General features: G+C 56.9%; 1 protein-coding gene across 6 annotated transcripts; it reads right to left on the bottom strand.

Moving 5' to 3' along the window:
- Positions 1 to 1,312: 1,312 nt before the first annotated feature.
- ATP13A2 (ATPase cation transporting 13A2) lies at positions 1,313 to 25,110 on the bottom strand. 6 transcript variants are annotated; one of them, XM_066270320.1, is made up of 29 exons: positions 24,928 to 25,110; positions 16,241 to 16,335; positions 15,949 to 16,131; positions 15,576 to 15,634; positions 15,281 to 15,407; positions 14,960 to 15,039; positions 13,588 to 13,665; positions 13,321 to 13,390; positions 11,962 to 12,096; positions 11,815 to 11,881; positions 11,607 to 11,738; positions 9,916 to 10,071; positions 8,265 to 8,375; positions 8,140 to 8,186; positions 7,865 to 8,053; positions 6,516 to 6,722; positions 5,915 to 6,010; positions 5,680 to 5,839; positions 5,444 to 5,564; positions 5,204 to 5,328; positions 4,373 to 4,533; positions 4,141 to 4,257; positions 3,944 to 4,023; positions 3,472 to 3,624; positions 3,294 to 3,390; positions 2,330 to 2,553; positions 2,093 to 2,244; positions 1,787 to 1,956; positions 1,313 to 1,695 (listed from the first exon to the last, which is right to left on the bottom strand). In XM_066270320.1, exons 1-29 carry the CDS (start codon positions 24,935 to 24,937, stop codon positions 1,561 to 1,563), a joined length of 3,537 nt encoding a protein of 1,178 aa, XP_066126417.1. In that variant the 5' UTR covers positions 24,938 to 25,110; the 3' UTR covers positions 1,313 to 1,560. The 6 variants fall into 6 exon arrangements, with proteins under 6 accessions (XP_066126417.1, XP_066126419.1, XP_066126418.1 ...); XM_066270322.1 differs by having other exon boundaries at positions 11,962 to 12,069; XM_066270321.1 differs by having other exon boundaries at positions 14,960 to 15,036.
- Between the last annotated feature and the right edge of the window lie 210 nt (positions 25,111 to 25,320).

Below are 25,320 nucleotides of genomic sequence, written 5' to 3'. Positions count from 1 at the left end.
AGCTTACTGCCAGTCCCCCACACCTGTCCCCCCAAAATCTAAACCGCAAGGACCCTGTCAGCTTGCAGTCTCCAACATCTCCCCGAATCTGTGGTTTTGCTTTCCACAGTTTTAGTTACCTGTGGAACACTGTGGTCTGAAAATAGTAAATAGAAAATTCCAGAAATAATTTTAAGCTTTAAAATTGCATATTTGAGCCTGACCAGATGGTGGCGCAGTGGATAGAGCGTTGGACTGGGATGTGGAAGGACCCAGGTTCGAGACCCCGAGGTCGCCAGCTTGAGCGCGGGCTCATCTGGCTTGAGCAAAAAGCTCACCAGCTTGGACCCAAGGTCGTTGGCTCCAGCAGGGGGTTACTCGGTCTGCTGAAGGCCCAAGGTCAAAGGCACATGTGAGAAAGCAATCAATGAACAACTAAGAAGTCGCAACGCGCAACGAGAAACTGATGATTGATGCTTCTCATCTCTCTCCGTTCCTGTCTGTCTGTCCCTGTCTATCTCTGCCTCTGTAAAAAAAAATAAAAAATAAATAAGTAAAATTGCATATTTGAGTAGCATGATATCAACTCTCTCCATCCAGCTGAACAAGAACCACCCTTTGTCCGTGGTGTTCCTGCTGCACACTCTGCCCTTACCTAGCAGCCGTCTGGGTTCAGACCCACTGTTACTGTCTCAGAGTGCTTGTGTTCACGTCAGCCTATTTTACTTATTGCCACATTCACCTAACTTATTATGGTACATTGTTATAATTGTTCCAGCTTATTATTGTTGTTAATCTCTCACTATGCCTAGTTTATAAGCTTTACCGTAGTTATGTATAGAAAAAAAGTGTATATAGGGTTAAGTACTATCTGCAGTCTCAGGCATCCACTTGGGGGGTATCCCCTGTGGAGAGGGGACTTTTGTATGTTCCATGCATCCTTTGTTCCCCAGCACTGGTTTTTCAAATGAGTATCTGCCACCTCCCTCTCCAGTTCCACAGGAAGGTGGGAGGGCTAAGAATGGGTGCCGGAGTCAAAGCAATCTGGTCCCACCTCTAACCACTTGTGTGACCTCTGAGCCCAAGTTTCTGAATCTGTACAACGGGGACAGTAATCCACATTGTTGTGAGGATTATGGAAAATGCTATAAAACGCTCAACAGAGCACCAGGCAAAAGCTCAACCCAGAAATATTACTATCAGATGAGGACACAGAGGCTCAGAGAGGGGGGTTGTCTAACACGATCTGGGGGCCACCAGGAGCTGACACATGACGGGGCTGCCAGCCGGGCACCTGGATCAACAGTACCACATAGGGAATAGGCACAGCCAAGCCAGTAAAATAATGACTTTATTTGCTACACTGACAGCGGCTTGGAGTGGGGTCGGTGGCTGCCGTCTCCATGTGGGGTGTCTGTAAAGGGGGACTATTAATAGCATCCCCAGGTGGCGGCAGGAAGGCTGGATAGACTGGGGCAGCAGTGTGACAACCACCAATGTCAGGGCTGTAGTGGTGGTGGTGGTGTCGTATGTGGCTCAGAGGCAGGGAGATCCAGGGCCCAGAGTGCTGGACAGGGTGCACTACCCCCAGGGCCCGGTGGGCGGAGGCCAGGGCTGTTCTACCAGCTCCTGCTCCAGCTGCTTGAATCGCTTCTTGGAGGCTCGTTTGGGCCGCAGCCGCCGCAGGCAGTCTGGGAGGCACTGGTCCAGCACAGTCTGCAGAGAACAGGCACAGTGCAGAGGGCGTGGTTATGGCCAAGTCCCACCCACAGAGAGCCCTCCAAACCAGACTCGGGGTGGGCCTCACCTCCAGCATGAAGGCCCCCACGAAGTTGAAGGCGACCAGGCCTAGCAGCAGCAGCTTGAAGCAGGTGTCGGTGATGTTCCTCAGCGCTAGCGGCCCCTGAAGGAGGCCGGGGACCAGGAGGAGGCCCACCAGGATGGAGCCCAAGAGTGCCAGGGCCACCAGGAAGGGCACTGGGGGTGGAGGAGTCTGTCAGGCCAGGGAACCCCCACATACTCACACACAAGCTGGGAGGGACTCCCCGCAGGCCCCAGCCCCCGAAGCCTCTCCCCTCCCTGTGCCCGCCCCCAGCCCCCCACGCAGCAGCACCATTGGTGTACAGAGGCCGGCGGAAGGGCGCCCCCTTGGACACAGCTGCGGCCAGGATGAGGTACTGGAAGCTGGACAGAGAGAAAACCACCGTGTTCTCGTAGTTGGGCAGGTTGTCTGGTGCGGGCACAGTCTTGTTCAGAGGCTCAAACCTGAGGGCACGGGGACCGGGGGTCAGGGAGTGAGTATGTGCAGGACAGGGTAGGGGTGGCGTTGGGAGATGGGCTCCCGACTCACCAGGGCTGAACCACAGTCAGGAAGTAGCCCCCTAGCTGCACGCTGGCCACCAGGGCCACCTGCAGCAGCAGGCTGCTCAGGACAGGCACGCTGAGCAGTGCCCCTGGCGGCCTCGCCCGGCCCAGCACCAGTGCCGGCCCCGTGCGGCTCATGAGCACAGCCACTGTGGTGGTGATGACCAGGTCGATGGCCAAGAACTGCACGTCGCCCAGGTTGGTGTTGATCTGCCGGCAAGGGAGGAAGGGCAGAAGGAAAGGTGGCCCCTAGCCTGCCCCACCCTGCGGGAGCCCCTCTCTCCATCTGAGGGAGAAGGCACGCTGCTAACCTTGGGAGGCCCGGATGTGATGGGGCGGGTCCCCCCACCTGCAGGGAAGTCCCAGCCTGTGCGGGAGACTTGGGCTCTGCCTGTGGAGCCCCTAGGTTAATGGAAGGCACAGTTCCGGCCCACAGGAAGCCCCAGACTTCAGGTGGAAGCAGAACAGACTCTTGTACAGGGTCTGCACTGTTGCAGGTGTCACTTGCATTCTGTGGGGGCCAGTGGCATGTGTTCTGAGGAGACGGGGTGAAGTGAGATGCTCCAAGTGGGGAAACAGGATCCAAGAGAAAGGGGCAGGGGTCCTGACTGTCCCAATCCCGCCTCCACCTCCTTCCCCTGGCCTGGGCGCTGTCTCAGTGTCCCTTGCAGACGGGGAGCTCCGGACGACAGGGGCAAACATTAGCACAGAACCGGGATCTTGTTTCTGAGGACCTGCAGGCCCTTGGCTCTCATCATCTCCTAGCAGCCCGGCCACTGAGGCTCTGGAGTCACCCAAGCCATACAGCTACAAAGTGGCAGAGCAGGGTCTGAGGCCACACCATCTATTCCAGAGCCTGCGGGCTCCTGACCATAATGCTGAGTGTCACCCGGGGCCGGGCACGGGCCTGCTCTCAGGCACGACTGTGCAGGGAGCTCTGCGATACCCACCGTGTAGAGGATGAGGACAGAGATGAACTGCGTCAGGCTGTACAGGGCCATGTACTTGAAGACACTGAAGGACGTGTCAAGGGAACAGCGGCCTTCCCTGGGTAGCAGGGTGTGGATGTTAGGGGGCCTAGGCTGGCTGATGGGCCACCCCTCGCCCATGGGCCCCTGCCTGCCTCACCTAATGACCATGGGCACACATTCAATGTTGGCCACACTCGAGGTGAAGGGCGAGACCACTGAGGCCTCGGCCTGGGAGAGTGAGATGCCCACGTCTGCTGCCTTCAGGGCCCCGCAGTCGTTGGCGCCGTCCCCACACATGCCCACACAGTACCTGACAAAGAGAGGTGGGCAGGCATGGCCCGCATTCATGAGCTGGCTCTGAGCCTGTGAGGTGCCTCCATCTGGGGAGGAAGCCCACCCACTTCATGGGCTTGCCGATAGAAACCGGGCTGGCTGCATCCCTACTGCCTGCATGGTGCCTGGTGCACAGCAGGTACTCAGTAAATGGGTGCAACCATGACCTTAGCATGATCGCCCCAGGAGACCCTGCATGGGTCCTCTCTGAGGGTCATGGCTCTCTAATGCCTGAGGTCGAAGGCAGGAACTTCCGGACAGCAGTGCACCCAGGGCCCTCGCCTGCATGCACTCACTGAAGCTTCTGCAGCTCACACACCAGCTCTGTCTTCTGCTCAGGAGCCATGCGGGCAAAGATGGTGCCCTGGACCAGGACCTGGGAGCACAGGGACAGGGGAGGGGCTGAGGCAGCCACAGGATGGGGGTGGGGAGCTGAGAGGAGAGAGCAGGCCAGGGGAGGAGTGGGGTGGCCAAAGGGGCCGGGCAGCCCTACCTTGGGCAGAAGCCTGGGGAAGTGCTTCCTAAGGACGCCAAAGGTGGACCCGCTGAGCGCCAGGTGGCTGGATGGAGGGTCTTGCTCCACGGTGCGGCCTGCAGCCTGGTCAGGATCCTGGGGGCCCAAGAAGCTCAGCTCCCTTAGCCCACACGAGAGAACTGGGGCCTGGATCAGGTGACGGGTGGGGATACTGGTGGTGCCTCTGGCAGGAACTCTGGGTCAGCCTCACCTTAGCTCCATTCACAGCCACAGAGGACTCCACTGGCAGGAGCTCGAGGGAGGCAGGCTGGCCCTGATCAGGGGGAGTGGCGCGGACGATGACCAGACGCTCCCAGGAGCCCACCATGCCGCAGCTCCGGGCCACAGTGACTGCAGTCTGCAGGTTGTCCCCTGGAAGGCAGGCGGCAAGGTCAGGGTCTGGCTCTATCCAAGGCAGCCGTCCTCACCCTGACGCTTACAGATGGAAACGGAAGCCGGACAGACTCCATCTGCCATGACTGAAAGGGCTCAGGCAGACTATCCACGTCCCTGAGTCTCAGTTTTCTCATCTACAGATTGAGGCATCAAAGGCCTTGGAAACTGGGGGCGTGGGTTCGAGCCCCACATATACTACTTAGTGCTGTCAGACTTGGCTGGAAAGTATGTGGATGGGGGGGAGCAGGACAAAGAGGAAGCAGACCCGTTCAGCTCCTCCATGTCACCCTGGCTAGATAGAATCTTTCTTTTCTTGCTCTAGGAATTGTGATAACCTTTGAGGCTGATGGAATTTTCCCCATTTCTCAGAGGAAACTGGACGCCAGAGAGGTCGTCCAGGTCCAGGTGAGTAGTCGGGTTGGAGCCCAGGCTTCCCGAAACCACCCATGGGCTCTTTGAAGGCCACTCTGCTCCCAAGCCTCACTTCCCGTCAGATGGGGTGGCAATGACCATCTGGGAGGGATACTGTGATGACCCATGACATGTCTGACAAGGACATGGCCTGAGGAGGTGCCCTGGGAAGTGCTGCTAGGTGCCTAACTCTGCCCAGGAGGGGGCACTCTGCCCTGCCGGGACCTCCTGGTACCTGTCACCATGACTGTGCGGATGCAGGTCCTCCGCAGAGCCTGGATAACTGGTGTTGTCTGTGGTTTCAGCAGATTCCTCATGACCAGCAGCCCCAGGAGGCTGAGCTCCTGCTCCACAGTGTCCCTGAAGGGTGGGTCCGAAGTCACTCAATGAACACGGTCCCTTCCCCCCAGCTCTGGGCTCTGCCTGCGCACAGGCCTCCTTGTGCCCGTGTGGAGGCTCAGCGCCCAGGGCCCACCTGGTCAGCTGCTGAGCTGCCCCCAGGCTGGGTGGGATGGGCAGCGGCCTGCCGGCGAGGGCCACAACGCGGTAGCCAGCGGCTGTGTAGCTCTGCAGCATCTGTGTGAAGTTGGCGGGCACTGCCAGGCAGAGGCATATGTCACTGGGGCAAGACAGTGGGTGAGGGACAGAGGCCGGGGGCCCACCCCACTCTGTGCCAACGCTGCCGGCCCCTGGGGCGGGCCCCAGCGTCACCTGTCTCAGGGTTGCAGAGGCCTGCTACCAGCTCAGGAGAGCCCTTGACATAGGCCTCAGGCTGAGCGGCCCCTGGCCATGCCACCACCACGTTCATGCGCTGCAGAGCTGATGAGAAGGGGAAGCGGCCGAGGATGCTCACTGGCCGTGGGGGCTCCTCCTGCAGGGTTGGAGGGGCAGCTGAGGGGCTGGCCGGTGAGCTCCCCTCCCCACCACAGGCATACTCTCAGCTTACCATGCCTTGCAGCTGGGGCTCCTGAACTGGAGGTCTCATCACTGCTAAGACCTGGGTCCCAAATGCTGAGTCTGCAGCCGGCCCCTCCTCCAGGACCTGGGAGGCAGGCAGAGAAGACTGGCATCAGAGGGCTTAGGTGCTGGCTTGGCCTGGGGCAGCCAATCCTTGGCCCAAGGAGAGAGGCAGCAGGAGAGATCTGAGTTAGACTGATGAAAGACTTCCTTAAAGGGAGACTGGACAGAAGAGAAGAATGTGGGTTCTGGACTCAGATGGACCCAAGTTCAAACTCTAGCTTTGCCACTTTTAAGCTGCTGAGTGACCTTGGAGGGAGATTCGGAATAAATCTCCCTCAGCCTCAGTTTCCTCCCCGTGAAGCAGGCTTTAAGCTTCCTTCTGAGGGCTACAGGGAGGAGCACAGGAAACAAGAGATGCTCAACAGCGTGCTGGCACAGGGTAGGTGCCGAGCATGAGGCCTTGGCATCGTTACTACTGACGGTGGGCATAATAGAGACCACACTGGAAGTCCTAGAATGAAGACCAGGTGGGCTTAGTTAGGGCTCAGCCGCCAGAGACAGGGGGCTGATCTGCTTGGCCTCCTCACCCAGCCAGTAGATTCCACCATCTTGAGGTCCATAGGGTCGCCCACTGGGGTGTCCTGGAGCCGGCTGAGGGTGTGGCAGGTGGCCAGTGCTCGGAGCAGGGGCCCCGTGGGCAGGCGGCGGGGCTCTGGGACCAGTGGCAGGAAGGCCTGCCCCTGCAGGGGCACTACACCCATCACATCCAAGCCATCCTCAGTGAGGGTGCCTGTCTGCAGGGGGCAAGGGGGCAGGCCGGTGAAGAGGCCTGGGATGAGCTGTGGTTTCCTGGGTCGGGTGCCCACATCCCAGGCTAGGTGGGTCCCACGGGAACCTCAGGAGCCAGAAGAGGTCCTCTCTTGTATCTCGGCCTTTGCACGTTCCCTCTGCCAAATGGCCCTCCCCAATCCCTGCTGTTTCTCTTCTCTGGAATGATTTCCTCCAGGAAGTCTTCCTTAACCCTATTTTTGAGTCAGGTGGTGCTGGCTTTGGGCTCCCATCATGACCTCTTTGGCACTCTATCATTTGTTCACTGCAGTGCTAGGGAGAGGTCTGGTCACGCATCTGGTCACGTGCTCAATGTTATTTTTGGATGAATACTGAATGAATGAAAGAATGCCTGCATTTCCTACGCTTCCACGAATGAATGAAAGAATGCCTGCATTTCCTACGCTTCCATGTTTGATGTCTGGCTGCTTTGCTAGCTTGGGGGCTCTGTGAATCAGATCATGCACCACCCTTTCTATTCAAAACTCTCCACGGCCCCCTCTGCCCTCAGAATAACATCTAAACTCCTCCCCACTGCTCCTTAAGCCCAAAACACAGTCTACTCCTCCAAGGGCCCCACTGGTTCCTTCCCTGACCCAGTCTTGCCCCATTTCCACGTGGTTTACCCCGTACTGAGGTCACCCAGGGATTTGCTCAGAGAGGGCCTCCTTGACTGCCCTCTGTCTCAGGGAGCGACCTCCATGTGCCACCCCAAGTTCCCGGTTCGCTTCCTTCCTGAAACCCATCAGCACCAGTGGCTCTGTGCTCCCTGGTTCCCGTTCTGGTGGGGGTGGGCGTACACCCCCCCCCAGGGTGCATCTCCATGTGGGTCACTGATGGGTCCCCAGCAGTACTGGGTGCACAGTAGGCCCTCACTGACTCTCAAACGAATAACTTCAGACACTTTATCTGCCAGACCGTGAGCCTGATGGGTGGTAGCTGGGGGAGGGTCAGTCCTCTGAGAGTTTCTGCCCCAGGACCGGGCCTAGCATCCAGTAGACCCTCGGTCCATGTTGCTGAGTGAAGAATGCAGGTTTGGAGGCCCAGCTGTGCTGCTGGGCCCCGCCCCCAACGGCCCGGTGGCACTGGCCCCGCCCACGGCCCCCACCTTGTCAAAGCACATCAGCCGGAGCTTGCCCCCCAGGTTGATGCGCAGCGGGTGTATGCAGAAGACGCCCTGGCTCCGCAGCCTGCTTTGGGCGTAGAGCGTGCACACGGTCATGGCGGCAGGCAGGGCAGGCGGGACTACCACAGTCACCAGGTCCAGCGCCCGGAGCACAATCTCGTTCATAGGCACCTGGTAGGGTGCACCGTGAATGCCACGGGACGGGCTGGATGGGCCTGGGCTCCTCCCCGCAGCCCCCCACAACCCCCAAGCCTTACCTGGTTTCGGTGGAGGATGAAGATGCTGTAGATGGTGCCGAGGAGAGCTGGGGAGACAGCAAGGGACTCAGCGAGATTCGGGTGGGGCCTGGGGACCCTGCAGAGTTGGTACTGTGCACACTCACCCAGCACAGAGAGAGCAGACACAAACTTCATGCTGTGTTTGTAGAACTTGAAGTTGACAGGCCGGGGATGCAAGATGGAGCTCACCAGCCCCCCTTTAGCTGTGCAGAACCCTGTGAGAAGATGGGAAAAATGAGGCAGGGGATGCTGAAGGCCAAGATGGGTCTCCCCAACCCCTATCCACTCCACTTGCATCTCTGGGGTTTTAAGAAATAATGCTCCATGGTTAAAAATCACCTGGCTTGGCCCTAGTCAGGGAGCTCAGTTGGATAGTCATCCCAACACACCAAAGTTGCGGGTTCAGTCTCGGCCAGGGCACATACAAGAGTCAACCAGTGAATGCATGAATGAATAAGTGGAACAACAGCCTGACCAGGTGGTGGCGCAGTGGATAGAGCATCGGACTGGGACCCAGAGGACCCAGCTTCGAAACCCCGAGGTCGCCGGCTTGAGCAAGGGGTCACTCAGTCTGCTGTAGCCCCCCGGTCAAAGCATATATGAGAAAGCAATCAATGAACAACTAAGGTGTTGCAACAAAGAATTAATGCTTCTCATCTCTCTCCTTTTGTGTCTGTCCCTATCCGTCCCTCTGTCTCTTGTAACAACAACAACAAAAAGAATAAGTGGAACAAATTGATGTTTCTCTCTCAAGTCAATAAATAAAAGTTTTCTAAAAGGTTTATTTATTGATTTTAGAGAGAAGAGACAGGAGGGGGTAGAGGGGAGTAAGAAGTATCAACTTACAGTAGTTGCTTCTCGCATGTGCTTTGACCCTGCAAGCCTGGAGTTTCAAACCGGTGACTTCATTATTCCAGGTCAACGCTTTATCCACTGAACCACCACAGGTCAGGCAGTAAAAATTTTACAAAAATCACCCAGTTTGGGGTCACATATGATAGCCCACAGGCCTTGTCCAGCCCTCGTAGAGTTCATTAAAAAGTCAATTCGTAAGTCAGATCGGGTGACACTGGCTACCACTCCCACCTGGCAAGAACCTGCTGAAGTTGTACAGTCGTCCCCTCTTAGCGATGGGGGTCATGTTCGGAGACCCCTGAGGGAGCCTGAACACTACATCTACTGTTTCCCCTTCTATGTGCTCACCTTTTCACTTAAAGGAAGCCCTTTACAGCTTCTCAGTGGCATGTCCGAACTGCCAGCGTCACTGCTCTTGCACGTAGGGGCCATTATTAGGTGAAATAAGGGACCTGAACACAAGCAGGGCGCCGCCTCGACGGCCGGTCTATAGCCGGTCTAACGGCTGGGAGAATGCAGGCACAAGCATGCTGGACAGAGGGTGACTCGGTCTCCCGTGGGAGAGTGGGATGGTGTAAGATTTTAACATGCTACTCAGAACAGCATGCAATTTAAAACTAACGAATCGTTTACTTCTGGAATTTTCCATTTATTTCAGGAATTCTCTATTTAACATTTTCAGACAGCAGCTGACTGCAGGTAATTGACACCATGGATCGGGGGGACTGACGCACAGCACTGCTCCCTTCCCAGGAGGTGGGCTCTTTCCTGCCGCTGCATCCCTGCCCACTGCAGCCAATACCAAGCAGGGCAGCAGCAGAGATGGGTCCCAACCTGCCCCATGTCACCTCTCTTCTAGGTACAGGGCCTGGCAGCTCTCCCTGCTTCCCTGAGTCCTACCTGTCCGAGTCACCACTGCCAGGACACGGGGTCCGACGAAGGCCCGGGCCTGCAACATGAGGGTCCCGCAGAAGAGTGTGTGCCGCCGCTGGGTCTCTGGGCAGTAGGGCACCGCGCCCTCCGGCAGGGCCGTCTTCAGCACTGGGACACTCTCCCCTGGCAGGGACGTGGTGTGAGGCCCACGAGGGCCTCCACGCACCTCTGTCCCACCACCAAGACCAAGTATTGTTTCATCGGCCCTAGATCTCATGTAACTCTCATAGCCATGTGAAGAAATCATTGCCCTCAATTTACAGAGGGACACAGAGGCTCAGGGAGGGAACAGGCAGAAGGCACTGTGAGATACTGCTGAGAGGTTGTGTGTGCGAGCCACTCGGTCACCAGGAGCCGTACAGAAGGGGAGAGAGGATGCAGAAAGCTTTCTCCTATTGGAATTCTCTTATAACAAGCTGGATTATTTTTAAATTCAAACCAATAAAGATATTGACAAGAGGGGGCTTAACGCCCTGGCCGGTTGGCTCAGTGGTAGAGCGTCGGCCTGGCGTGCAGAAGTCCCGGGTTCGATTCCTGGCCAGGGCACACAGGAGAAGCGCCCATCTGCTTCTCCACCCCTCCCCCTCTCCTTCCTCTCTGTCTCTCTCTTCCCCTCCCGCAGCCAAGGCTCCACTGGAGCAAAGATGGCCTGGGCGCTTTGGATGGCTCCTCGGCCTCTGCCCCAGGCGCTAGAGTGGCTCTGGTTGCAACAGAGTGATGCCCCGGAGGGGCAGAGCATCGCCCCCTGGTGGGCAGAGCATCGCCCCTGGTGGGTGTGCCGGGTGGATCCTGGTCGGGCGCATGCGGGAGTCTGTCTGTCTATCTCTCCCCGTTTCCAGCTTCAGAAAAAAAAAAATAATAATAATAAAAAAAAAGAGGGGGCTTAACCACTGTAAAGCCCAGAGCCCGCTGCCAGGCAGAGTGGCTATTTCTTACTGAGGGCCCAAGGGGTGCACAGTTAGTGAGTGCTGAAGCCAGGATCATGAGCTGAGAGCAAGAAGGAAAGAAAACCTCAACTGAACCTTCTGGTGTGAAGCTGAGCGTCATGGTGCAGGGAGGGCGCAGGGGAGGATGCAGGGGAGGATGCAGGGGAGGGTGCAGGGGATGGTACAGGGAAGGATGCAGGGGAGGATGCAGGGGAGGGTGCAGGGGATGGTGCAGGGAAGGATGCAGGGGAGGATGCAGGGGATGGTGCAGGGGAGGATGCAGGGGAGGATGCAGGGGTGCAGGGAAGGGGACAAGGGAGGATGCAGGGGAAGATGCAGGGAAGGATGCAGGGGATGGTGCAGGGGAGGATGCAGGGGATGGTGCAGGGGAGGATGCAGGGGTGCAGGGAAGGGGACAAGGGAGGATGCAGGGGATGGTGCAGGGGAGGATGCAGGGAAGGATGCAGGGGATGGTGCAGGGGAGGATGCAGGGGATGGTGCAGGGGAGGATGCAGGGGAGGATGCAGGGGTGCAGGGAAGGGGACAAGGGAGGATGCAGGGGAGGATGCAGGGGATGGTGCAGGGGAGGATGCAGGGGAGGGTGCAGGGAAGGATGCAGGGGAGGATGCAGGGGATGGTGCAGGGAAGGATGCAGGGGAGGATGTAGGGAAGGATGCAGGGGAGGGTGCAAGGGAGGGTGCAGGAGACCGTGGGCCAGAGGCCCGGGCTGACCTGTCAAAGAGCTCTCGTTGACTGTGCACTCGCCAGTCACCAGGGCAGCGTCACAGGGCATCAGTCCGCCCTCCTTGGGCAGCACCAGGCAGTCTCCGGGCACCAGCTCGCTGGAGTCAATCCATTCCTCCTCTGTGGGCAAGTGGAAGCCTCAGCACAGCCTGGTGCCCCACAGCCTCCTCCCCTGCTCCCTTTCCCCAGCTCTCACCTCCTCCAGGCCGGCACACGCACACCCGCACGGACAGCTTCACCATGTCCCTCAGGGTCTTGCTTTGCTGTGAGCAGGGACATGAGCAGAAAGTGGGTGGGTGGGGGCCTCCTTGGGTACCCACCCTCCCCACCTCACAGCACCCACCTTTCTGGTCTTGTACAGCGACAGGCAGATGGAGATGGAAGAGATGAGGAAGATGCACAAAGCGTACCAGTAGTAGTGGTCAGCCAGCCACAGCCCGATGCTGAAAGCCTGGAACCCATAGTAGGGGTTCAGTGCCTGGGGGAGGGGCAGGAGGCAGTGTCAGGGTGCTTGGTCTCCAGGGAAGCCCAGCCGCGGGGAGCCCTGCAGGGGCCACAGGACCACAGCCAAGCCCTTCTCCCGGAGGTCCCATCAGGCATCCCTCCAGACCCCACCTTCCTCTTCGCTCTAAAGAGGACATGGGCCCTGGCCGGTTAGCTCAATGGTAGAGCGTCGGCCTGGCGTGCAGGAGTCCCTGGTTTGATTCCCGGCCAGGGCACACAGGAGAAGCACCCATCTGCTTCTCCATCCCTCTCCCTCTCCTTCCTCTCTGTCTCTCTCTTCCCCTCCCGCAGCCAAGGCTCCATTGGAGCAAAGTTGGCCCGGGGGCTGAGGATGGCTCCATGGCCTCTGCCTCAGGCGCTAGAGTGGCTCTGGTTGCAACAGAGCAACGCCCCAGATGGGCAGAGTATCGCCCCCTGGTGGGCGTGCTGGGTGGAGCCTGGTCGGGCGTCTGCGGGAGTCTGTCTGACTGCCTCCCCATTTCCAACTTCAGAAAAAAAAAAAAAAAATAATTAAAAAATAAATAAATAAATAAAGAGGACACGGGCATTCACTGTCCAGGCCCTGAGAAGCATTTCATCTAACTGTTATACAATGGTGATGACAATTCCATAGACAATGCTACCATCATCTCCATTTTACAGATGAGGAAACTGTACAGATGATTTAACAGGAAGGTTAAATCACTTGCCTAAAACCACAGAGTTGCCAAGTGGCCGATAGGGTTTATATTGGACCAGACTCCAAGACCCCTCTGCTTCTCAGAAGTGTCCGCCGTGGCTCAGAGGGCTGGATGGTAACAGTGCACTCACTCTGGGTGTGTCAGGGCCACTGGCTTCATCCCTGTGGGGCCTTGGCCATGCCACACCCCATCAGAAGCCTGGGTTCCTTATATGTGAACAAAGGGTCCCCACTCCTAGTCCCTACTCACGGGGCTGTGGGAGAATGAAGGGGACACTGCATGGGAAGGACCTGGACTCTGGAACAAGGCTCTTGGCACAGAGCAGGGCCCAGGCCGTGCGGGTTCACCTCTTGGCCCCCAGGCCCCAGTCTGGACCAGAACCTCCAATCCTCACTCTGAGCTGACTGGGGCTGGGTCTAGGATGACTACTGTGGCCTGCTGTTGTAAAGCGCCCAGAGAAGACAAGGTGAGATAGCTAGCCCAGGCCAGAGCTGGGATGCAGCCCAGGGACAGCCTACCTCATCCACCAGCAGCTGGGGGTAGGACTTGACCGGAACACTGATCACATTGGGGCCGTAGATCTTCTTCCTGTAGGAGGAGAAGGGGCAAAGCCATCAGACAAAGGGGGCTGTGGCAGCAGGACCCTCTGGAGAGCTCCCCATTTCACAGCTGAGGAAATCAAGGCCCAGAGTAGGCAGGTGACTGAAAGATGGCAACAGCCGGGGAGGGGGGCAATACAGGCGCCCCCAGCTCTCAGGGCACTTCCGGCCCAGGGCAGCACACACCTCACAGTTTGGTCCTGGAGGCCAAGGCCGGAGCGGGAGTGGTGGATGTCGTCACATGTGCGGCCGTGATCCAGCAGGCTGGGAAGGGTGGGAAGGGGACGTGTGTCGGTGATGGGGCCCGAGTTCTGCACCCCTTAGCCCTTTTGGCCCACTTTTGCCACTCTAAGCTCCCAGGAACAAGCAGGTCCCTCACTAACTCTGGCCTTAACTTTCTCCTTTGGTTCCTCTGACTGGGCCCAAACCATCTCAGCAAGAGAACAATGAGAGCTGATAACATTTAATAGTGACAGCAGCCACAATGATGCCTTAGGACACAGTGGTGGCTAACTGATTAGTCCAGAGCCAAATATCAACAGTACTACGACTGAAATTTCTTTTAAGAGCCAATTTTTTTACACTTAAACTATATAGGTAGGTACATTCCTTATCGAGGTAGCGCCCGCACGTGGTATTTTGTGGAAGAGCCACACTCAAGGGGCCAAAGAGCCGCATGTGGCTCGCGAGCAGCAGTTTGCTGCCCACTGCTTAGGTAAGTCACTTCTCTCTGTGCCTCAGTTTTCTCATCTGCAGCATGGGGATGGTGACAGTGCCTATCTCACAGGGCAACAGGTATATTAAATGAGGTAAGCCGTGTAAAGTTCAGTGATTTTTGCTGTTCTTATGTAGCAGAGGCTGCTGGCGCCATCCACACATCCCCTGGCCTTGCCTCTGCACGACGCAGGTTTGCTGCGAACACGTCTTTACCTGTGGCTTCTCCTGGCTGCAGGAGCCCGCTCTGCCCACAAAGCACAGAAGAGGCCGTGTCCCCGGGAGTAGCCCACAGCCAACAGTGGTGGGGAGGTGATGCACACCTGGCCCCTCACTCTGTGGGCGAGGGCACCCGAGTGAGCTGAGCTCCAGGTGCTAATGAAAACCACCACCCTGGCAGCCTGCTTGTCCCACCTCACTTCCCCAATGTTTCCTGTGATCACTTTCCATGTAAACTCTCTGCACTTGAGTCCCTGAGAAGGGTCGGCTTCTTGAGGCTCAGAATCGTGTGTGAGCTCCCATTTCTCAGGCTCTTTGGAGGTGGCGCAGCTGGGAGCAGACCCCGAACAGATGGTCTGAGCCTAGGGCGTAGTGCTCCCTCCGGGGCTAGAAGCTGTGCCGAGCTTTACACAACGCTTACATACTTCCCTCGAAATAACCCCAGGAGGCAGGGAGTCTCTTCACGCCCTGTTTACAGAGACCCAGTAACATGCCCGTGACTACAGGAGGCCAAGGCGCAGAGCTGAAAGGAAGCCCAGGCTGGGCAGCTTCCTGCCATCCCTACCACCTGAGGTTGATGTGGCACCGCTGTGGGTGGTGGCGTGAGCCGCAGCTCTGCCCCTACCTGACTTGGCAGAAGGCCTGCTGGGTCTCGATCCAGATGTAGCGCTGGCCCTGGAAGACGTAGTACCGCAGAACCCGCTGCTGGATGGAGAGGAGAGGCTGGGCTCAAGGGGACGCAGGGGAGTGCTCGTGTGGGGCGGGGCCGGGACCAGTGTCACAGGAGCCACAGGACAGGAGCGTAAAGGTGGTCAGTCAGCATCCCAGACATTTGGGACAACAGAACCAAAGGTGTCTGGAAAACATGGAGCCCACGCCCCAACTCCCACCATACAGAATGGTGAAAGGGAGGCCCAGAAAGGGGCAAGACCACGGCAGAACCTACCTGTCCACTCACTGCTTCCTCAGGCCTGCAGAGCTGGGCGGTGTCCTTCCATGCACCCTCTGGTACCGCCCCCACAGCAGCCTGGCTCCGGCCGTCTTCTGCCTGGGCCGGTGGGGGCGGCTCCAGGCTGCAGAGGGCCATGGGAGTTACCATAGGGCTCTGGGAGCTGCCCCAGCACCTCCCCCTCCCCACAGAGCCACCCTCTGTCCCTGGGATGGGAGGCACCAGGGCCAGAGCCTCCATTGGTGGCAGGCCGGGAACGGGCTTCTGGGAAGGAGCGATGGGGCTGCCTTGCCTGCCCTCGCCGATGGCCTCAGTCTGCACCCGGACAGTGTAGCGCTGCCACGAACTATCCTGGAACATGGAGGTGTGGCCTCAGTCTTGGAAGATACCCCTCCCCTCCCAGGTTCCTCCCCACAGCCAGGTAGCCCCTGCCAGAGGAGGAAGGGACCAAGAATATAGATGACTTCCTCAGGAGCCATCCGACCTGCCCCTCTCCTCCCTGCTCAGATGGGAAGCTGAGGTCTGAAGAGAATAAGCTGTGCAAGGTCCCACAGAAAATTAGCGGCTAGGCTGGCCTGAGAACCTGAGTACCTTCCACCTGCCAACTCTGAGCCAATCAATACCACCATTCTCCAGCCCCAGGCTGCCCTGGCTGGGCCTCTCACCTCTTTGTCTCTTATTTCGATGACGAGTGTTTCGGCGCGGGCCAGGCTGCACGGCCGGAATCGCAGCCAAACCTCCCATGCCGGCTTCCAGCGGAAGACCAACAAGGGGACCCCAGCCATCATCCAGATCACGACGTGATAGCCTATAACTCTCCATGGACTCCAACAGTAGCCGCTGAGCCTCTGTGGATGCAGGGGAGACAGGGCCCAGGGAGGGGCGGCGTGAGGAGGGGAGCCAAGGGTCTGGGTGGGCTCCCGTGTGAGTCCCACTGCCCCCCTCTTGCTCACATACCACGGATGAAACCGAGGAGCTGAGGGGATCTATGGATGTCTCTATAGTCATGGTCCCATAGCTGGAAGGCGTGCTGCCCATGAGAGGGCTGCTGTCTGTGGACAGAAGAAAAAAAGGTCATTTGGGGGCAGGGGGCTCTTCCTTCTCATATTTCTTTAAACATAACAAGCACCATCTTTTTTTTTTTTTTTTTTTTTTTTTTTTGTATTTTTCTGAAGCTGGAAACGGGGAGAGACAGTCAGACAGACTCCCGCATGCGCCCGACCGGGATCCACCCGGCACGCCCACCAGGGGGCAATGATCTGCCCCTCCGGGGCGTCCCTGCTGAGACCAGAGCCACTCCAGCACCCGGGGCAGAGGCCAAGGAGCCATCCCCAGCGCCCGGGCCATCCTTGCTCCAATGGAGCCTTGGCTGCGGGAGGGGAAGAGAGAGACAGAGAGGAAGGGGGGGGGGCGGAGAAGCAAATGGGTGCTTCTCCTATGTGCCCTGGCCGGGAATCGAACCCGGGTCCCCCACACGCCAGGCCGACGCTCTACCGCTGAGCCAACCGGCCAGGGCCTTTTTTTTTTTTTTAAAGAAGGAAATCTTTTTATTTATTTATTTTTTCAGAGGCAGAGATAGACAGGGACAGACAGACAGGAACGGAGAGAGATGAGAAGCATCAATCATCAGTTTCTCGTTGTGCGTTGCGACTTCTTAGTTGTTCATTGATTGCTCTCTCACATGTGCCTTGACCGTGGGCCTTCAGCAGACCGAGCAACCCCCTGCTGGAGCCAGCAACTGGAGCCAGCAACCTTGGGTCCAAGCTGGTGAGCTGTTTGCTCAAACCAGATGAGTCTGCACTCAAGCTGGTGACCTCGGGGTCTCGAACCTGGGTCCTTCTGCATCCCAGTCCGACGCTCCATCCACTGCGCCACCACCTGGTCAGGCCCATCTTTTTCTTTTATTTATTTATTTTAGAGAGGAAAGAAGAGGGGGGGGGGACGGGAGGAGGCAAAGGAAGCATCAATTCCCATATGTGCCTTGACCGAGCAAGCCTAGGGCTTTGAACCAGTGATCTCAGCGTTCCAGGTCGATGCTTCATCCACTGCGCCATCACAGGTCAGGCTGAGCACCATCCTCTTATAAGCTGGTGTGATACAACCTATAGTTCCAGTCTTCCTGGACTTCTTATCTGGCTGGTCTGCTTGTTCTCACTCCCAGTGTCCTGCTTCCTGTGTGTCTGGTATTTCTGACCAGGTGTGGGTGCAAAATTGGGGGAACGGGGCCTGGAGAATACCCTGAGCTTCCACAATGCTCACACAATCAGCTGTTAGCCTCCTGGGAGCTCTGTGTCCCACCTGTTCATCTGTCCCCACCCTGAGGGCAGGATCAACTGTTTATCCTCGTTCCAGCCCAGCACAGGCCTGGCAGCCAGGAGATGGTGAGAAGTCCAGTTGGGACTGATCAAATGTCAGGCCTGCCTTTGAGGGCAGCCCCGCTCCAAAGGTAGAATGGGCCAGGAGAGGAGGAACCCAGCCACTGGGGGTGGGCTGGAAGAAATTTTGTTTTTCTCCTGCCTCCCTGCTTGGGCAGCTGTGGCCTAGCAGGGTGGCCGATAGTGGGTGTTCTGGGAACCTGAAGGGGCTGGGCTCACTGTTCCTACCCCTGGGCTGCCTCTGATGGGGTTCCTCCAATTGTGATCCTCAGACTGCCTGAGCACTTGTTAGACAAAACGGTACCCTCCCCTTCCAGCCCAGCTGGAGCAATGGCCGAAGTGCTGCACATTTCACTATGAAGGGTGGGGGGTAGGACAGCTGGGCGGGGGGACAGCTTGCTGGTTTTCTGGGTTCCCTCTCTCTCCTTCCCCAAAGATAGCCCTGCAGAGGCCTGAATGGCCTAAAAGTTTCCACCCAACAAGCCCAGGGTGTCCCAGGCAGCTGCCACTGTCACAACATCCCAGCCTCTCAGCTACTCTGTTCCCAAACACTTGGGCTTCGCAGCTTCCCTGAGCCCAACAGCAGCCCGTAAAAGTCAACCTTTCCTGAGGGCTTGTGCAAGCTCTGCTCCTGGCTCTTTTTACATGAGTAACACAACAACCCTGCCAAGTAAGCATAAATATTACCCCCCCCCTTTTTTTTGACAGAGAGAGAGGGACAGATAGGGACAGACTGGCAGGAAGGGAGAGAGATGAGAAGCATCAATTCTTTGCTGCAGTTTCTTAGTTGTTTATCGATTGCTTTCTCATATGTGCCTTGACGGGGGTGGTGGGGGTGTTTACACTTGAGCAAGTGACCCTTTGCTCAAGCCAGCAACCTTGGGCTCAAGCCAGTGACCTCTGGGCTCAAGCCAGCGACCCCGTGCTCAAACTGGATGAGCCCCCACTCAAGCCAGTGAGGTCAGGGTTTTGAACCTGGGTCCTCTGCATCCCAGTCCAACGCTCTATCCACTGTGCTAGTGCCTGGTCAGGTTTATCCCCCCTTTTATTTTTCAGAGACAGAGAGAGAGTCAGAAAGAGGGATAGATAGGGACAGACAGACAGGAACGGAGAGAGAGGAGAAATATTAATCATTAGTTTTTCGTTGCGACACCTTAGTTGTTTATTGCTTTCTCATATGTGCCTTGACCGCGGGCCTTCAGCAGACCAAGTAACCCCATGCTCGAGCCAGCGACCTTTGGTCCAAGCTGGTGAGCTTTTTTTTTTTTTTTTTTTTTTTTAATTTTTCTGAAGCTAGAAACGGGGAGAGACAGTCAGACAGAATCCCGCATGCGCCTGACCGGGATCCACCCAGCACGCCCACCAGGGGCGACGCTCTGCCCACCAGGGGGCGATGCTCTGCCCCTCCGGAGCGTCGCTCTGCCGCGACCAGAGCCACTCTAGCGCCTGGGGCAGAGGCCAAGGAGCCATCCCCAGCGCCCGGGCCATCTTTGCTCCAATGGAGCCTCAGCTGCGGGAGGGGAAGAGAGAGACAGAGAGGAAGGAGGGGGTGGGGGTGGAGAAGCAAATGGGCGCTTCTCCTATGTGCCCTGGCCGGAAATCGAACCCGGGTCCCCCACACGCCAGGCCGACGCTCTACCACTGAGCCAACCGGCTAGGGCTATTTATTCATTTTAGAGAGGAGAGGAAGAGACGAGAGAGAGACAGAGACAGAGAGACAGAGAGGAGAGACAGAGAGAGAGAGAGAAGGGGGGAGGAGCTGAAAGCATCAACTCTCATATGTGCCTTGACCAGGCAAGCCCAGGGTTTCGAACCAGCGACCTCAGCACTTCCAGGTCGACGCTTTATCCCACTGTGCCACCACAGGTCAGGCGGTTTATCCCCTTTTTATAGAAGAAAATGAAGTTTGGAGAGGTCAAGTAACTTGCCCAAGATCACACAACAAATACACAGTAGTGCAGAGATGCCAACCCTGGTAGGCAGACTCCAGGGAGGGTTTTAATCCCTCTGCTTTACCACCTGGGAATACCTTGAGGATTGGGGTCATGCATCCCCAAGTAGTTGTCTCCTATCCCAGCTCCCCACATCTCCTTGCCTCATGATGGTGATAATAATTACTATGGTAATGACCATAATAAGAGCAGCCAACATCCATTAAGCACTTCCCAGGTGATGAGAGCCACTCTAAGCCTGCACACAAAGTAACTCTTTTAAGCCTCTGGAACATGGTGATAGGGCTCATTTTTCCCATTATACAAATGCAGGAGCTGAGGCTCAGAGACACAAAGACCTATAAGTATCTCGTGAAGCCAGGAACTTGGAGCCCAGGATCCTGTGCTTTTGGGGCCCATGTGGGTACTTTCAGAGAAGAGTACACATGCCCTATACCCCCTGAAACCTCTCTCACCCTGGTAACTCAAAAACCAAATTAGCCCAAGCCCCACCTACAGCCCATCACTGCTCTGTCCACTTAGGTGACTCAGAAAAGAAATGGAGACACCAGCTCTAGAAAGACAGAGACACAGACACGTGTATGCACACACACAGCCTGCAACGCTCAAAGCCAGAGGCTCTTCTTCCCTGGGGCTCACTGAGTACCCAGCCCGGGTAGCTGCGGTGGTCCCTTTCCATCTCTAGACCTGGCCAAGTCCAGCCTGCGAGTGAAGCTTGCTGAGGCTTCATTTCCCTCCTTTGCTGAGGACAGCACATAGCCAAGAGCTGAGGCTCCTTACCCCCTGGTGTAGCCCAGGAGCGGAGAGGGGACTCAGACTGGCTCCTGGCCCAGACGCAGAGGAGCAGACATTCAGGACAACTGACACAGTATTTCTGGCAACCTGAATTCTCAGGTCCTTGGCCACCAACAAGCCACAGCCCTTTTCTTGCCTCACTTCAAAGGTGCAGCCCCATCTGCTCCTGGAGTCCTTTCTGTCTTTTGTGCCAGAGTCCCTCACCCACCCTGGAGACCAGCTCTCTGAGTGGGGCAGGATGGGTAATTTCTCATGCCCTGCAGCTGTTGTCTGGATGTTTCTGGAGTACAGGGGGAAAGAGCTCCTCAGGTTATAAGGGGCTGACATAGCCTAGGCCAGGGGTCCCCAAACTTTTACACAAGGGGCCAGTTCACTGTCCCTCAGACCGTTGGAGGGCCGCCACATACAGTGCTCCTCTCACTGACCACCAATGAAAGAGGTGCCCCTTCTAGATGTGCGATGGGGACTGGAAAAACGGCCTCAGGGGGCTGCATGTGCAGGCCGTAGTTTGGGGACGCCTGGCCCTAGGCCCTGCTCCAAGGGCTTTATAGCTGTTAATTCATTTATTCCCCTGAAGCAGGTACTAATTTTATCCCTATTTTACAAACTAGGAAACTGAGACCCAGGGAGGTGCAGTAAGTGGCCCAAAGGCCATGCAGCCAGCAAGTGGTGGGATTTGGAGCTAGGCAGTGTGACTGACTCCAGGGTCCATGCTCCTAACCAGAGTTCCTCCATCACGTCATCATCTACATCAGGGGTCCCCAAACTTTTTACACAGGGGGCCAGTTCACTGCCCCTCAGACCACTGGAGGGCCGGCCTGTAAAAAAAAAACTATGAACAAATTCCTATGCACACTGCACTTATCTTATTATTATTTTTTTTTTTTGTACTTTTCTGAAGCTGGAAATGGGGAAAGACAGTCAGACAGACTCCCGCATGAGCCCGACTGGGATCAACCCAGCACGCCCACCAGGGGCAAAGCCCACCAGGGGGCGATGCTCTGCCCCTCCGGAGCGTCGCTCTGCCGCGACCAGAGCCACTCTAGCGCCTGGGGCAGAGGCCAAGGAGCCATCCCCAGCGCCCGGGCCATCTTTGCTCCAATGGAGCCTTGGCTGCGGGAGGGGAAGAAAGAGAGACAGAGAGGAAAGAGGGGGTGGGGGTGGAGAAGCAAATGGGCGCTTCTCCTGTGTGCCCTGGCCGGGAATCGAACCTGGGTTCCCCGCACGCCAGGCCGACGCTCTACCGCTGAGCCAACCGGCCAGGGCCTGCACTTATCTTATTTTAAAGTTAAAAAACAAAACGGGAACAAATACAATATTTAAAATAAAGAACAAGTAAATTTAAATCAACAAACTGACCAGTATTTCAATGGGAACTATGCTCCTCTCACTGACCACCAATGAAAGAGGTCACTTCCAGAAGTGCTGCGGGCCGGATAAATGGCCTTAGGGGGCTGCATGTGGCCCACGGGCTGTAGTTTGGGGACCCCTGATCTACATAGTAATTAGGCTCCTGGCTCTCTTACAAGTAAGCTGTAGTTTTTTTGTTTGTTTGTTTTTTTGCAAGGTAAGTGCCTTAGTCTCTCTGGGCTTCCACTTCCCAAGTCTAGGATCATAATCCGGAAGCAGCTGGCACAGGAGGAAGTGTGAGCCACCCGGGGCATAGGAGATTCTGGATGCCTGGGCATACACAGGCTGCTGGCTGCCAGTTCCCCTGCCAGGGAGGCGTAACTCTGCTCTGACCCATTTCTCAGGCTCCCCTCCACTTTCCTGTCACTCAGCCTGAAAACTCACAGCTGGGCCACTGTTCCCATGTGCACCCAACGCCTCAAAGCCCTCAGACCAGACAGAGCTAGCTCACTGGGGAAGAGGACATCGGCAGCATGCTGGGCCGACCCGAACTGTCACTTTGCTGGCGCTGATCTGATCTAACCCAGCAACATCAGGCTTGCATGGGTGTAACTGGCCACCCTGCTCAGCGTGCCCGACACATGGCTGGGGCTCTGGAACCACTTGCTGGATGAGTGAATAAATTCCTGCACATCTATCTCACTGACACAACAGCACGGATGTGATGGGACTAGGCATCACTATGTCCATCTCCTGCCTCTGGGTCAGGCCTTCAGGGCTCTGCCGGTGACCATCCTGTGCCACCCTCACTTGCTCACTGCCCCCAGGATCTATCACACAGCAGCCATTGTCATTTTACATGGATGCTCTCCCAGTCAACCTTGGGAACCAGGAAAGGAGAGGAGCTAGGAGGAGGAAGTCACATCTGTGGGACACCCTAGTCCCCCACAAAGTCAAGCCCAGGGCATTCTCTCCTGTATGACACAAACACTCTGATGTGCTTATTTATCTCTCTTCACATCTCAGTGTCCCCAAGGATGTCACAGGATGGGCAGAGCAGTGTCTGATCTCTCTGGTATGGCCAGTTCAGGCAAGCCCCGAGCAGGTTCACGCAGGCTGAGTGGAACGAGAATACTTTCGTGATGATTATATTGCTCTTCTGAATAAAAGCAACTGCTCTGCGTGCACAACCCTCCGAGGAAAGGACTACTATCCCCATTTCAGAGCTGACAGAACTGAGGAACAAAAGCTTCCATGTCCCTTGTCCAGGGTCAGGCACCTTGAAATGGGAGAAGCTGGAAATGAGTGGGTCTGAATGAACACTTTCTTCACAGCCACCCGTGAAAAGCATGGATTAGAATCCCCATTTAAAATGAGGCCCAAACAGGTTGATTTACATGTCCAAAGCCACACAGCTTTTTGCAGCTGAGACTGGACTTGAACCCAGCTTGACTCCACAGCTCCGGGGCAATGCTACTGGCACTGTAGAACAGAGGCTGGAGGCAAAGCCATCTGGGAACCTCTTGTTTCCTGCGGAAGCCCCCAGCTTCCGCTGGTGACCTAGCAGCTGCCCAGGGAGGCAGTGCTGCCTCCTCCCTCGCGGTGGTTCCCCTAAGCCAGGGGCTCCTCTCCTCTGCTAGGCTAGGAGGATGAGGGATAATCAGTCAGTAGCGCCCCATCCTTGGATCTGGAGGCCAGGGGCCATCTTTCCTCAGCCTTTCCCCTCCCTCATGGTGGGTGCACAGTAGACCAGTGGTCCCCAACCTTTTTTGGGCCACGGACCGGTTTAATGTCAGAAAATATTTTCACGGACCGGCCTTTAGGGTGGGACAGATAAATGCATAAAATAAAATTATGCGACCGGCGTAAAAACTGTGGTATTTTAAAATATAATTGTCGAACTTATGAGACAAGCGTCAAGAGTGAGTCTTAGATGGATGTAACGAGGGAATCTGGTCATTTTTTTAAAATAAAACATCGGCCCTGGCCGGTTGGCTCAGTGGTAGAGCGTCGGCCTAGCGTGAGGAGGACCCGGGTTCGATTCCCGGCCAGGGCACACAGGAGAAGCGCCCATTTGCTTCTCCACCCCTCCGCCGCGCCTTCCTCTCTGTCTCTCTCTTCCCCTCCCGCAGCCAAGGCTCCATTGGAGCAAAGATGGCCAGGGATGGCTCTGTGGCCTCTGCCCCAGGCGCTAGAGTGGCTCTGGTCGCAACATGGCGACGCCCAGGATGGGCAGAGCGTCGCCCCCTGGTGGGCGTGCCGGGTGGATCCTGGTCGGGCGCATGCGGGAGTCTGTCTGACTGTCTCTCCCTGTTTCCAGCTTCAGAAAAATGCAAAAAAATATATATATATAAAAAAAAATAAAACATCATCCAGACTTAAATATAAATAAAACGATAATAATGTAAGTTATTTATCCTTTCTCTGCGGACCGATAGAGGTCCACGGCCCCGGGGGGTTGGGTACCACTGCACTCGACTTTGGGGATGGGGACTGAGGGGGCAGATGATGGGGAAGGAGAGACCTGAACCCAAGGGTCTGCAGCTGCAGAGAGGGTGCTCAAGCCCTGGTGGGCCTTTTGCTGAGGTATGGGGGATGCGTGACTCACATGGAGATGAGACCCCTCTGAACAGGAAAGGTCTATTGGCCTCCTTCTCAGCAGGAGGGATTTAAATTAGACTCTGGAAAGGATGGGTCTCCATGCCGGTGTTGAGTAATATGAAAGGTGTGGTTCTTGGACCTGGGTGTTGACAGGCTTCCTCTGGGGGCCTGAGGCAGGGGACGGGAGAGGCGTTTTGTGCCTCAGGACGCTGATCTAGGAATTCAGGAGCCAAGGCTTCTCCGACCCCATTCATTATTTCAGACAAGAGAAAAGACAGCCCGAGGTCCCGGAGCGGGTCTCCAATGAACCCTTGCACAGGCACCGGGAGCTTCATATCCCAGGGCTGCCGGTAGACAGGGAGGAGACGGCTCTGCGCGGCGCCATCCCCAGGCTCCTGCCCTGTGTGGAAAGGGCCCCAGGGCTGACTACCTTTGACGGGCACGGGGATGTCCCTGGAGTCGCTCGCCTGGCTCGTGACTCCGCGGTGGGATGTTGCCCCAATGGCGACTGTGACGACGGGCGGCCCGGGGATCGCGCCCGGTTTATGGTTGGCCAGGGCCGCGCACTCACCTGCGCTCATTTTGGCTCCTCGCGCTCATCGCCGGCCCCGGAGCTGCGGCCCGTGGCCTGGACCCGGGCGTCGCAACGCCCCGCGGCGGAGGCACGAGGCGGACGGCTGAGGCGCGGCGAGCGGCCCAGACACCTGCAGCAGCGAGCGCTCGGGAAGGTGCCGCAGTCGAGTTCTGAGAGAAACCAAACCCCGCCCGCCCACTGCGGCCGCACGTCCACCCGCCGCGCCGCCGGGGCTGCCGGGACTTGTAGTCTGAGCTTCCTTCAACGCATGCGCAGAGACAGAGCCGCGACAGTTCTCGGACAAACACTCAGGGAATCCGACCCGACAACCCTCAGACATACGAACATACAGACACATACAGGGAAATCCTGAGACACACAAAGCAAGTA

The sequence above is a fragment of the Saccopteryx bilineata genome, chromosome 3 (genome assembly GCF_036850765.1).
Source record: "Saccopteryx bilineata isolate mSacBil1 chromosome 3, mSacBil1_pri_phased_curated, whole genome shotgun sequence".
Taxonomy (NCBI): domain Eukaryota; kingdom Metazoa; phylum Chordata; class Mammalia; order Chiroptera; family Emballonuridae; genus Saccopteryx; species Saccopteryx bilineata.
Note: the sequence above shows the minus strand (reverse complement) of the source record. Positions and strands in the feature narration are given on the sequence as shown.